General features: G+C 35.4%; 1 protein-coding gene across 1 annotated transcript in view; it reads right to left on the minus strand.

Moving 5' to 3' along the window:
• Positions 1-14,396, minus strand: part of sspo (SCO-spondin) — an 84,436-nt gene that overhangs the window by 17,613 nt on the left and 52,427 nt on the right. Inside the window, 24 exon segments of the mRNA XM_052595801.1 lie at positions 33-169; positions 662-783; positions 1,042-1,197; positions 2,448-2,618; positions 2,771-2,941; positions 3,763-3,809; positions 3,882-4,004; positions 4,112-4,355; positions 5,345-5,479; positions 5,615-5,782; positions 6,612-6,821; positions 6,938-7,102; positions 8,190-8,225; positions 8,338-8,558; positions 8,636-8,781; positions 9,102-9,268; positions 10,510-10,602; positions 10,866-10,972; positions 11,068-11,164; positions 12,224-12,421; positions 12,502-12,672; positions 13,410-13,610; positions 13,693-13,739; positions 13,822-13,919. Of these exon segments, the coding sequence (XP_052451761.1) occupies positions 33-169; positions 662-783; positions 1,042-1,197; positions 2,448-2,618; positions 2,771-2,941; positions 3,763-3,809; positions 3,882-4,004; positions 4,112-4,355; positions 5,345-5,479; positions 5,615-5,782; positions 6,612-6,821; positions 6,938-7,102; positions 8,190-8,225; positions 8,338-8,558; positions 8,636-8,781; positions 9,102-9,268; positions 10,510-10,602; positions 10,866-10,972; positions 11,068-11,164; positions 12,224-12,421; positions 12,502-12,672; positions 13,410-13,610; positions 13,693-13,739; positions 13,822-13,919 (3,431 nt within the window).

Below are 14,396 nucleotides of genomic sequence, written 5' to 3' on the forward strand. Positions count from 1 at the left end.
ACACTGTGATCTGAAGAGCGTCAGGGGCTCACCATGTCCTGCAGCCCACGGTCAGCAGCGCCCCCTGCTGGACAGTGACGGCCACAGGTCTGTCTGAGCCCTGATGGAGGAGATGGACACAGCCGCACTGATCCGGACGGACACATGATCCGTTCTGCTGCAGGAGACCCTGGAACACGTCCAAATAAATACAGAAATAAATATTACAATTATATTTATCATTTTATATATATATATATATATATATATATATATATATATATATATATATATATATATATATATATATATATATATATATATATATATATATATATATATATTCAGCATATTTATATATATTTATTATTTTTATTTAAATAATTTTTTTTATTATTAATTTTATATTTTATTTTATTCTTATTCATTAATTTTATTTATTAATTTTATTTATTAATTTTTTATTTATTTTAATTTTTATTTTTTTTCCTGTTTTTGGGAAATTCTGGTAACACTTTAAATTGAACAAAAGCATTAAATGAACTAACATTAACGCAGATTAATAAATGCTGTAAAAATACATATGATCACATTGTCATTCTAATATTAACAAATGAGAGCTGGCTGTAAAGAGTGACTGAAAAGCTTTATGTGAATTCGTGTGAATGTGTGCAGGACAAACCTCCGCACAGAAGCAGCCGGGTGTGCAGTTTTGGGACGAGCACGAGTGCGTTTGACCCAACAGATCACAGTGTTTCTCACACGGAGATCCACATTCAGAGAACAGGAAGGGTTTCTCACAATCTGACACACACACACAGATCAGTGTGAGAGTGAAATCAGTCACATAATCAACAAACAAACAACACAAATAATCCGATATTCTGTTTGCACAAAACATGCTGTTGTTACCATAACAGTATGCATGAGGAATTATTCTCGTATCATGCAAATCTCAGTTTAGCGTGTGCATGTCATTACACACACAGTATATTACATGCATGGTCTTCTTGTAGTGTCTGTAAAAAGGTGATTTGTTTATGGTCGTCAGACTGTGATCACCTGTGCAGTTGTCAGGTTTGCAGGGCCGGCTCTCTCTCTCGAGATCAGAGCAGTGCTGTCTGCCGCTGGCCGAGATGAGCGGTGCACGAAAGCGTTGCTGATACTGAGACACACAGGAGCAGTCGCTCCACGCGCTCCATTCAGACACGGGACAGCCTGAAGGGAAAGACACCACAGGTGAACAGAGGACAACTCAACATACTTCTCTGCTTAATTAATCACGGTACATTAAGACATTACGTTGTGTACCAATATGTTGTTTAAATATGCATACAAGGCATTATTTAATTAAAAATGCATTAATTGGAGTATTTTTCGGACTATAAGTCGCATCAGTCCAAAAATACGTCATGATGAGGAAAAAAACATATATAAGTCACACTGGAGTATAAGTCGCATTTATTTAGAACCAAGAACCAATAGAAAACATTACCATCTCCAGCCACCAGAGGGCGCTCTATGTCTTCAGTGTAGACTACAGAAGAACTGAGCAGCACAGAGCGCCCTCTCGTGGCTGGAGAAGGTAATGTTTTCTCTTGGTTTATGTCAAATTAATTTTGATACATTAGTCGCAGCTGAATATAAGTCGAAGGACCAGCCAACTGTAAAAAAAAAAGTGCGATTTATAGTCCGGAAAATACGGTATTTATAGAACAGAAATCTAAAAACTTGATAAAGACCTAAAAGATCTCACTATAGACTAGTTGCTTAATACTTGGCCTGTTATTAACATATTGGCTGGTTATAAAGCACATTTTCTGCATAATCATATTCTACATCTCTAATCCTAGCTGATACCTGAACTTAACTACTTCATTATTAAATATTCATAAGCAGCAACTTTGTAGTTTGAGGCAAAAGTCATAGTTAACGGTTTGTGAATAGTGAGAATTTGTCCTTAAAAAAAAGTGTTACCCCAAATTCCTGTTTCAATTTGTTGACAATTTAAAAAGTTTTTACCAAGGAAGTTTTGGATATCTTTGTTTATCACTCTTTAATTTAGAAAAGACTTTCAATACATAGAAAAAAAATGCATTTTAACATGTTTTTAGGTATAAAATGTTATATAAATCGGGTTAATGATATATGAACGAACCCCTTTGTAAAAACCTTTAATTATAGAATAAAACTAAAGTTTGTTGCATGTAAGTTTCTGACTCTTATGGATTGTAATATGTATTGTCATTGGAATGTACTGATGCAAATGATACAATGTAATAAAATAAACACTTAAATGTTTCTTTTCACTAGTCTGGAAGAAGACACAAAAATCTCAAAACTGACCATTGCATGAAAAACAATAGTCAAATCTCATTGGTAAAATAGTTTTTTACATATATTTAAGATGCTATTTCTCCTCTAGCTTGCTTCTTTTCTGCGCTGGTTTCTGCTCTACAGTGGTTTACCTGGACAGGGTCTCTTATAACACAGCTGTGTCTCCTCTGCGTCTCTCTGGACGTCTGGAGGACACGCGTGATCTCCCGTCTCCTCACACACACACTGACGCCGTCTGGAGATCAGGCCTGCGCCGCAGCTGCGAGAACAGGATGACCACGGCGACCAGGGGCAAAGGTCATCTGCAGGTCACAGAGGTCAATCCAGGAACATTAATGATCACCTGCATTCATGTGACTTTCTTTATTATATAACACATAACTCAAGTAATATATAATGCATCCAGAAGGACATATTAGATGATGATCATGTAGATTGCTTTCTGTTCTAGTACCAAGACAAGGTGCAGCGTGACAGTCCCGGGTGTCTCTCTCAGGTCCAGTGCAGTCGGAGCCGTTGTTTCGCGGTGGAGGGTTGATACAGGCGCGGGTTCGGATCTGTTTACCCCTCCCACATGTCACGGGACAGACTGACCACACTGACCACGGCGTCCATCCACCGTCCACTAATACAACATGAAATCATTCAGAACATCAAATAACGAAATACTCTTGGTTCCTACACGCACAGTTGATTCCCACGACACTTCCTGTTGGTTAAAATCACGGTGATTTTTAAGAATATAACAGAGATTGTATTTACAGAAAGGAATTTATAGCTGATTAAATATATTATACATTTCCATGACTTTTTTAAAAAATTTTTTGTTATTTTCTATTACCTTTCTAGGCCTGAAAATGCAAAAATAAATTGTTTTAATTTTATTTACATTGAAATAAAATGTATGTCCATTTATATGAGATATGAGTATATTATATTTATGTCTGGAATAAAATAAAACATATTAGACAATCAATTTAAATGAAAACTGAATAATGTCGCCTTGGCATCTAAATAAAATAAAATGAGTTTAAGTACTAAAAATACTAAAACTAAAACCAAAAAAAAAAAAAAAAAAAATTAAAGCTAAATAAAATAGATAAATGATAATCATAATGATTAATGACAAAATTACCAAAACACAAACAAATTTTTTTATTAAAACTAAAAATAAGAAAAAAAGCTAAAATAATAGTTATGACTATAACAATACATAAACAAAACTAAAATAACACTGAGGACAATTTCTAAATTGATAAATTAACTTAAAAGGCATGTATACATTTTACAATAATATAACAATTCATTATATAAACTAAATACGGATTATCACTCACACATATATTCTATAAAATAAATGAACCTTAATAAAAAATGATGCATACAAATATAAATAAATGAGAAAAGCTATAATGTATTTAATCTGTAAATAAAGGAGATACACACCTCGACAGTCTATATTTTGGCAGTAGTCTCCTTCAGGGATGCAGGTGCTGAAAACACACAGAAAAGATTGAGTTTTTGCTGAAATATTGAATAGTAACATAGTTCCCAGTGACTCTCACCATTGTTGACATTCCCCTTCTATCCAGGTGTCTCCGACAGACAGTTCCTGCTCATCATGGACACACAGCGGGGGACACGCGCCGAGGTCACATGGTTTGTGCTGGACTTCCTCAAACTGGCAGTTTGCATCGTCATCCTCAGGAACCAGAGATCTGGAAAACAGAATTACATGTTCATAAAATCCTGCATGGATGGAGCCTGCATAAGGAATGCTGTGTGTGCATCCCACCTGAATCGAGTCCTCTGTCCGGGGCCGCAGGTGGAGCTGCAGGAGGCCCAGGTGGACCAGGAGCTCCAGGAGCAGCTGTGTTCTCCTGCGCAGGTGTGATTGGTGCAGGTGAGACGCCCGTCTGCGCAGCTGCAGTTGTTGCAGTCCACCTGATGTGTGCTTCCTGCGGCCCAGCTCTGACCCAACACATCCAGACAATCACACTGCCACGTCTGGACACACACGCCGTCCTGCTGCAGCTGACCTACACACACACACACACACACACACACACACGCATGCGCACACACACACACACACACACACACGAACACAAAATATGAATATTCATGATGTATTTTCAAGTCTTGAGGAAGCCATTATAATAGGCACTTTTGAAAAATTGCAAATGGCTTGGCACTTATGGTAACAAAAATTCACCACTATTACATTTTTGTATTTTTACTTTGATACAGAAAGCTTTAATATGTTCATTTGGTAAAATGAATAATAATATATATTTCAAACATGAAAAAGTAAAGAAATTTCAATATTTGACCATTTAATACCACTAGAAAAAAAAAAAATAAATAAATAAAAAAAAATATATATATATATATATATATATATATATATATACATATATATATATATACACACACACATATATATATATATATATATATATCAGTGACACAATAATAACAAGAAAGCTCAAAAAACACTTAAAAAATATTGGAATAATAATTCATTCATTCATTTCATGTTTAGAAAAAATGGCTCAAATTTCTGTACATTTAAAAAAAATTAGTGCATGTAAGTTTCTTCCTGTTACTAACTGAATATAAATAAAAAGATATCTACACATGTCATTATTACGCTATTTTGTGATTCAGTGTTGTTAACTAGAACTAAAACTATAAAAAAAATATTTGTGACAATTTAAAAAAATCTGAAATAAATGAAAAAACATTAGATGAAAAACTTAAGCTTAAAAAAAGTAAACAAAATGTAAACATTCAAACTGAATTAAATAGGTTGCACTAAAATTACTAACACCAAAACTGAAAATAAAGCTATGTAAAAATATTTCAAATACCTAATAAAAGCAACAATAACAAAAATGACTCAAATTGAAATAAACACTGAAAATATCTAAATAAAAGCTCATTCGAAACATGAATAATTACTATATTTCACAAGTAAAGGTAATTTAACATGCAGCAGATGGATCTGGTTTAAGTGTTGTCTCACCTCGAGGACAGCGGCAGCCCGACTGACACTCGGTGTTTCTCTGACACTCGATGCCCTGCTGCAGGTCTGAGCAGCGCTGGGGACACTCATTAACACACGCCACCAACTCCTGCCCCGCTGGACAGCCCTCGTCACCTGAACACACACACACACACACACACACACACATTACACATTTTGATGGAACTGAACACCATCATATTTGACACTCGGGCTTCTCAATGATCAACATGATCCACACATCATCTTCTCCAGTAAAAGCTCTCGTACCGCAGGGTTTGGTGTTGCAGGGTTTGACATGGTTCTTCTCTCCCGTGCATTTGTGGCCTCCGTTTTTGGGTGGAGGGCTGGAGCAGGAGCGGGTCCTGATGGAGCGTCCACCGCCGCAGGTTTTATCACAGCGGGACCAAGAGCTCCAGCGAGACCAGCCTCCGTCCACTGAACACAGCACACTCAACACATTACTGACTATCACCTGAGCTTATATAACCTTTATATCCCACGCTTTTATCTTCTCAGAGAACTGGCCTCTTGTGTCAAGTCTGTTACATTTCTTTACTCAGACAACAATAATAATAAAGAAAATGTTTTGTGATGCAAACTAACAATAAACTGAAAAAAAAAACCCTGCAAAAAATAAATAAAAATAAAATTATACATATATATAAATATATTTTATCTTTAAAAAATATACTTTAAAATATATAATCATACAATTGTATAATTATTAAACAATTATGACATTAAAAAAAGAACAACAACAATTAGAATAATGAACATTTCTATATTTCTTTAATAATATTTTTTTTGTGTAAAAAACTTTTTGCAACTTAAAACTTACTATACATTGCAAAAATAGTGATATTGATTTTTAAAAATATACTTACAACAAAATAATCATCAGCATTATAAAATAACAATTAATAATGATAATAATAGAAATAGTTAATATTAAATAATATTATATGTATATTGTATATATATTTAATTTATGTAAATTTTCTACAATGCAAACTAACTATAGACTGTAAAAAAGTATTAAATATTATGCTTAGTAAAAAAAAATCTTTAATAATATTTAATTCTTAATGAATGCAATTGTCTTGATTTTTCTGTATATTATCTAATCATCCTTAAAACAGCTTACAAATATCTTTAAAAAATGTGATAAATGCTTGTTTTTATTCATTGAGTTCAGGTGTTGTAATATCAAGATTTAGACAATACAATCTAAATGTAGATTAAATCTCTTGTTTTCTTTACTCACCGCGGCAGGCCCGAATATTACAGAAGCGGTTTTCCACGTTGCCGCCCAGGATGTCCTGACACCAGGTCCCATTGACGCCCGGGGCGAGGAAGGTTCGGACGCGCTGCTGCTGTCCCACGCCGCAGGAACGAGAGCAGGAGCTCCACTCGCCCCACTTCATCCAGGAGCAGTTCCTGTGAGCGCATTCGGGACCCTGACACACACCACCATCTGAGACACAGACACCTGCACATTACACACAGAACTAGAGACACCACTGACTCTACATCACAAGCAAGCATGTTTTTATCATCAGAGGGGTGTGTAGATTGAGATTTGATCTGTACCGGGACACTGGGGCAGGTTACAGACTCGCTCCTGCCGGGTTTCTCCAGAGCAGCGTTCACGAACACATTCCCTCGTCCGGAGCTTCAGAGCAGGAGAAGCCGGATCACTGCAGCTTCTGGAGCACGGGGTCCACACCGTCCACTGAGAGAAACCAGCATCCTCGTCTGATGAGAGAGAACAGACTTTAGTACAAGACTTTTAAATGAAGAAAGAAATTATCGATTTATTAATAATAATAATAATAAATAAAAACAACAAGAACATAATAATTATAATGTTTACATATTATAATAAACAACACCAACACAACAAATTGATTATTTATTATTAATAACAATTTATTATTAATTATATATATATATATATATATATATATATATATATATATATATATATATATATATATATATATATATATATATATATATATATATATATATATATATATATATATATATATGTGTGTGTTTTATTAATATGGAATACAATTAATGATACAATAAATATTGCCAGTGTTATTTATAAAAAATTATAAGTAAATAAATATTTCATAATTATGGTTGATATTAAAAATAAAGCAAATAAATAAATAAAAAATCTCTTTATTGCTAATAAATCCTAAAATCATTATTAATGCATGTAAACAAATAAACAGGTAGAAATAATAATAATAATAATAAATAAATAAAAACAATAATAACATAATAATAATAACTTTCACATATTATAATAAAAATACATTAATAACAACAACACCAACACCAAAAATAGTTTATGTATTATTAATTATGGATGTTATTAATAAAAAAGCAAACAAATAAATAAATAATCTCTTTATAGCTAATAAATCCTAAAATCATTATTATTGTATGTAAACAAATAAATGCAAATATTATCATTTATATTTGTATTATTAATAATAATGCAAAGAATAAAATAAATATGTTAATAATAATAATAATAATAATAATAATAATAATAATAATAATAATAATATTATTATTATTATTATTATTATTATTATTATTATTATTATTATTAATTATAATAATATTATTAATATTATTAATATTAATAATAATATTTATAACAACAACAATAATTCAAAGTAAAATTATTATTATCACCAATATTAATATAATTTATTTTAACAACTTAATTAAAAAATATATATAGAAAAACTTACTACTAACTAACTGAATGACTGAATGAATGACTGAATGAATGAATTTACACCTAATCAGTCATTACCTGGTAAAGATGGTTCCTCTGTCGGAACTGTTACCACTGTAAAGACAATAAAGAAACTTCAGAATTACTATAACAAATAAGCAGTCTAAAAACCTTATATAAAAACAAAGATGCCTGTTTCTATCAGTAATGTGTTTGGGGCATGTACGTGGGCAGTCGGGTGTCTGGCAGTAGGCCGTGTCCAGCAGGGGCCCATCACAGTCTCGGCCCCCGTGAGCAGGACTGGGCTGGTTACAGCTTCTGCTGCGACTCTTCTGACCGAGACCCCCACAGCTGAGTGAACAGGGTCCCCAGGGGCCCCAAAGAGACAGCCCTCCGTCACGGGGACACGGAACCAGAGAGCAGTTCCACAGCCCATGTTCACACGAGCTTCAGAACAGACACAGATGTATTACTGATAACAACTGAGTTTTGAAATGAGAAAAGAATGAGAATTGAAATCTTACCAGGAACTGCATTCATGCACCAGCTCCTCTCCAGACATCAGCTCGGACCCCAGTGTGATGTTCTGGAGGTCAGGGGTCAGGTCAGGGGTCACCGACACGCTTTGTAAAGAGGTCAGGAAGTCAGTGTCCACCAGACATGGACATTCCTGCAAACACACACAACAGCTTCTTAAAACGATTTCACTTACTTAACTATTTTATGAGTGAGACAGTGCTGGGATGCTCTAGGACAGTTTTGAGAACCATGTTCTTCACTGTGACTCATATATAACATATTGCATGCATGCACAGTTTTAAAGCAGCTTTAATTGTCTTTCTGGTAACTTAATGGCTTAACTGACCACAATATAGCATGCACGTGGTTTACTTCATGCGCTGGAGCATTTGTGCATGCACAGAAGTGTTTCCTAGTGCTGAGGTACTCTCAGTATGCACATTAATCTGCATGACATGAACGTGAGCTCACATAAACGCAGGATCCGTTGTGCTGGTAGGTGTTGAGAGGACAGTGGCAGCCCTCCTCACAGCCCTCAGAATAACAGCCCTCGTGACCTCTGACCTGAGAACAGCTGAACGGACAGCCTTCACCGCGCTCACACTCCCGATAGAGACGGCCTGGAGGACAGCCCACCTCTGACCGACACACACACACATGAATATATATCACAAATATACAAAAAGAGGGTTTAAAATGACTGTTTTATAAGAATGAGCCATAAAGCAATACCCCCTAATAGTCATTGTATAATTCAAACACTAGCTAAGATATTGAAATATGCAAATGCATACAGAATACGGCTCTTTTCTCGTAACAGATCTCTAAAAATGGCTGATGTGAATTTGTGGAGGATTTGGAGAGAAGATCACAGGGGATGCTGGGACATTTCACTTTAAATGAGGACAGTGTCTTATCTGGAGCTCTGAGACCTTCACTGAATATTAGATGGGTCTTACAGTCACCGAGATCCACAAAACTACCTGTTTGAGAGCACTTCCTGCTGTCACAGGATCACTACTTACGGAGGAAGGGTCAATGTATTAACACTTCATTAAGTTCACTGTATTTATACATTTTCTACCTAACAATAAAATGAGATAATTAATTAATTGGTAATTTATTAATTGATTGATTAATTTGTTTATTTATTTACCATTATTTGTTTTTTTTTATTAATTAATTGTTTCTTTTTTATTTTTGAATTAAGCCTCAGTCACTAAAATATGCTTTGTCTCTTTAATTTTTAATTATTGAATTATTTCACAACATGTATTTATTTTGTATTATTCATTGATTTCAAATGGCTAATTTTATATATTTGTTTGTATAATTTTGTTTGTGTTGCATCAAGTCCTAATCAAACTAATTAAGAATGCTTTGTTTTTTAAAGTATTTATTTGTTTGTGTTTGATTACTTGTTTGTTTTGGATCAAGTCCTAATCACACTGATTAAAAACTGCTTTGTGTGTTTTTTGTTTTTGTTTCTTATTTTGCATTATTTGTTTATTTTTGCATTAAGCCAATGATTATCTTAAAGGGTCCTAAAAACATTTACTTTTTATTTTTTATTTAGCATAATTAGTTTTATTATAATTTATTTGTTTATTTCTTGCATTAAGCCCAAATCACACATATTATCATATTAATGGAAATAAAAAAGGCTTCATTTGTGTTTTGCATTCAGCCCAAATCACACTGACCACCTTAAGCATCCAAAATTAAGCTTAGTTTCTTTTAAGCCAAAATATAATTTATTTTGGTGGGAAGTATGACCTGGACACGTTTTATGACAAGTTTTGCAAGAAGTTTTTTTCTGAAAACAGCTTCCTAAAACTATTATTATTCTGACCGACTGCTGATCGAGTGTGTGTCGTACCCAGACACACTTGTGTGTTACAGGTCTTGCTCTGGCGTCTCATGCCCGAACAGGGGGGCGTCCGGCAGGATCGGCTTCGGCTCTGAGACCCTCCTCCACAGCTGACGGTGCAGGCTGACCACGCTGACCAGTCGAACCAGGGACCAGACTCTACAGGAGTCATCATACAGACACACAGAAGATACAGAGCGTCTGCGCTCTACAGAGAGTATGTGAAGGGTGCAGCGGTCACACGGACTCACCTGTGCAGCTGTGAGTGTTACAGGCTTTCTGCTGTCGGCCGGATCCCACACACTCTCTGCCTCCGCTCTGAGGGGCGGGGCTATCACACTCACGCATACGGATCTTAACCCCGCCCCCACAGTGGGCGGAGCATTCCGACCAGGCAGCCCATTGGCCCCAGCTGCCGTCGACATGGCAACCAGGAACTGAGTCACACTGCAGGACACCTGCTTCACATGTGCTGGAAAACATAGAGATAAAGAAACAATTGTGTTCAGAGCTGCTTTTGTTTGACCCTAAACAAATTGTGCAGAACGGAGAAAAAGCCCTCTGTACCAGTTCTGACAGTCAGTGCTGATGCTCTCTCCTGGAGCCACATGATGCCAGTCTGATGCGTCCGGCCTTGACCACGAAACATTGCCTGTGTCTGTTCCTGCGCAGACAGAGAGTCATTTCAGTCTGTAAAACTTCTATATAGTTCTAGATTCATTTAAGAGTTTGTTTACGAGTAGTTTTAATGTAATTTAAATCAGTGTTATCATTAACAAGAAAAAAAAAAACATTCAAATAACTGAAAAACAGAATATAATTTTTTTTTTAAGCTTTCTTTTTGTTTAATGAGAGCTGAAGTACTAAGATTACTGAAACTTAATTAAAATCTGTAAAAACTAAGTTGTCATATTTAATAACGTCACATAAAATACTTTAAATAACGAAAATCCTTAAATTCTGAAAATAAATTAACATCAATAGAAATAAAATATTTCAAAATGTCGTTTCGTTTAAGTTAAGGAACTAAAATGACTAAAACTAAAAGTCATAAAAAAAAAAAAAAAAAAAAAAAAAAAAAAAAATATATATATATATATATATATATATATATATATATATATATATATATAATTACAAATTAAAACTTCAACTACAATTAAATAAAAACTAATACCAAAAATAAAATTAATAATTAAAAACTAAGTAATAAAAATATTAAATTCAATAAATTAAATGTTAACTGAAGCAAAAATACTAAAACTACTGATATTTCAACTATTTGCAAAGGCAAACCTAAACATTGCTATTTGATGCTGTTTAATTTAATTTACTAAAATGACTAAAACTAAAATCATGAAAGAAAATTTTTTTTATTAAAATAATAAATCTAAAAATAAAAATGGGAAAAATAACAAACACACAACAAAATTACGTTAACTTTAGCTAACTTTAACAATAATTAATAAAAAACTAAAATAACTAAAAATATTAAAAAAAATAAATAAATAAATAAAATACATTTTTTACACTTTTAACAAAGAAAATACACTACCAAATGACTTAAACATAAATTATCCTAAAACTTAAAATGTAAAAATAAAAACACATTCATTAATAAATAATAAACAATTACAGTAAAGCAACTCCTGAAAGCATATGTGTGTGTGTGTGTGTGTGGGCGCAGCACTGAGCATCTCTTCTGTACGTGTTCATTCTGTACCTGTGCTGATGTTGAGATATTTACAGCGGCACAGCTCTCGCTCCACACACAGACCGTCCTGCAGCAGCGTGTCTCCTGGACACCCGCAGGTCCAGCTGCATCCCGGTGAATCCACACACTCGGTGTCTCCGTGCAGATCGGAGCAGGAGCGCGGACAGGGCTTCCCACAGGGCCACTGCTCCTGTCCCCCTCCACAGTCTGCAGATCAGGACAGAAACAGATCACAACAGGCGTCTGGGATCCGTTCTGATGTTCATGTGACTGTGGGATCAGCTGACCTGAGCAGACGGTGATGTTATCATGACAGCCGCGGCTCTGGCGACTCTCTCCGAGGCACGACAGACCGCCGAACCGCGCCGGAGGACTGTTACACTCCCTCTGTCTGACAGACACACCTGCACACGCGTCACAGTCCGACCACGAGCTCCAGGAGCCCCACGAGCCGTGGACTACACACACACACACACACACACAGAGAGAGAGACACACAGAGAGACACACAGAGAGACACACAGATCAGGGATGTTTCACTGCATTAGTATTGATGGCAAGCATTGAGGAACTTTTAGATCATTTTTAGAAACCAAACTAATGATCTTCTGCAGCTAACATCTAGAATTTGTTGAAATCGGAGAATAAATACATAACATGCTGAATTTATGCTGAATTATTATTCTGATTTCTGAAGATCATGTGACACTGAAGACTGGAGGAATGATGCTGAAAATACAGCAATTACTGACATTTTACAATATATTCACGTAGTTACTTACATACATTTAAAGTTACATTTAATATTTATATTGTCTTATTAGTAATATTTATTTATTTTAATATTACTACTAAATAAATACATAATTAACATAATTTAGTCCAAATAAAAATGCAACTAATATTCAATTTATAAATCGCATTAAAAATATATTTTTTTAATTTTTACCATTTAAAAATAAATATTTCTATTTTAGTAGAATATAGCTTTAATGTTGTTATAATTTTTTTTAAATGACATAATTTTTATGTCTTATTTGTCTATTTATCCATCTACTGATTTAACCCTTTCTTATACTGATTTCTCAAATGATTATGTAGAAATGTGTCATTTGAAGTGTGAGGTGACCTGAACCTCATTAAACACATGCAGTGGTTGAGTCTCTGTATTGGTCTGGTTTGAGGAATGTCTCACCGGGGCAGAAGGAGACGGATGGGCACGGCTGTCTCTGGATCTGGACTCCCAGTCCGTTGTGTTCCTCCTGCTGGTCTGGACACGCCGCTCCTCCGGATTTGGGTTCAGGACAGGCGCAGCTCCTGTAGCGGGACACCCACTCCATCCCGCAGGTCTTTGAGCAAGGCGTCCATTCGGACCACTGACACCAGCCTCCATCCACTGACACACACACACACACACACACACACAATCTAATACTCCGCAGAGATGACTGAGATTATTATGGGCTGGAGGGACAGACCTGGACAGGGCTGTTCTCCGCAGACGAGTCTCCCCCCCTCACAGGTGCTGGAAGAGACCGAACACGTGTCAGTCACATGATCTCAATCAAAGCAGACGTGTGTCTCTGCGGTGTCTCTGTGTGTCTCACCAGTTGTTGCAGGCGTCTGGAGTCAGGACGGTCTCTCCGGGACGGACCCTTCGTCCTGTGTGCAGGTCCAGACAGGGACACGTGTCCCGCTCCACACACTCCGTCCCGTTTGAGTCCAGAACTTTACCATCCGTGCAGTAACAGCCCGGCTCACAGCGCCACTCACAGTACTGCACACACACACACACACACACACACACACACACACACACACACACACACACACACACACACACACACACACACACAGACACACACACACACACACACACACACACACACACACATCATCATCACCATCAACATCCATCCATAAAATATATAATTTATATATTCATATCATATGCATTATCAAATGCATAGTAAAATAAAGTTAAGAATATTTATATTTACTGTATGTTCATATTATATTTACTGTATTACTCTTAAATGCATATAAAAAATAATATAAAACATATTTTGTTTCCAGCAATTTTTTAATAAAAACATAATAAAACGTCTTTACAATTTATTAACATTCTGCATTTACTTATTTAATCATATCATACAGTTTGTATTATTCTTAAATGCAAAAT

This window comes from Carassius gibelio, chromosome B24 (assembly GCF_023724105.1).
Source record: "Carassius gibelio isolate Cgi1373 ecotype wild population from Czech Republic chromosome B24, carGib1.2-hapl.c, whole genome shotgun sequence".
In the NCBI taxonomy this organism is placed as follows: Eukaryota; Metazoa; Chordata; class Actinopteri; order Cypriniformes; family Cyprinidae; genus Carassius; species Carassius gibelio.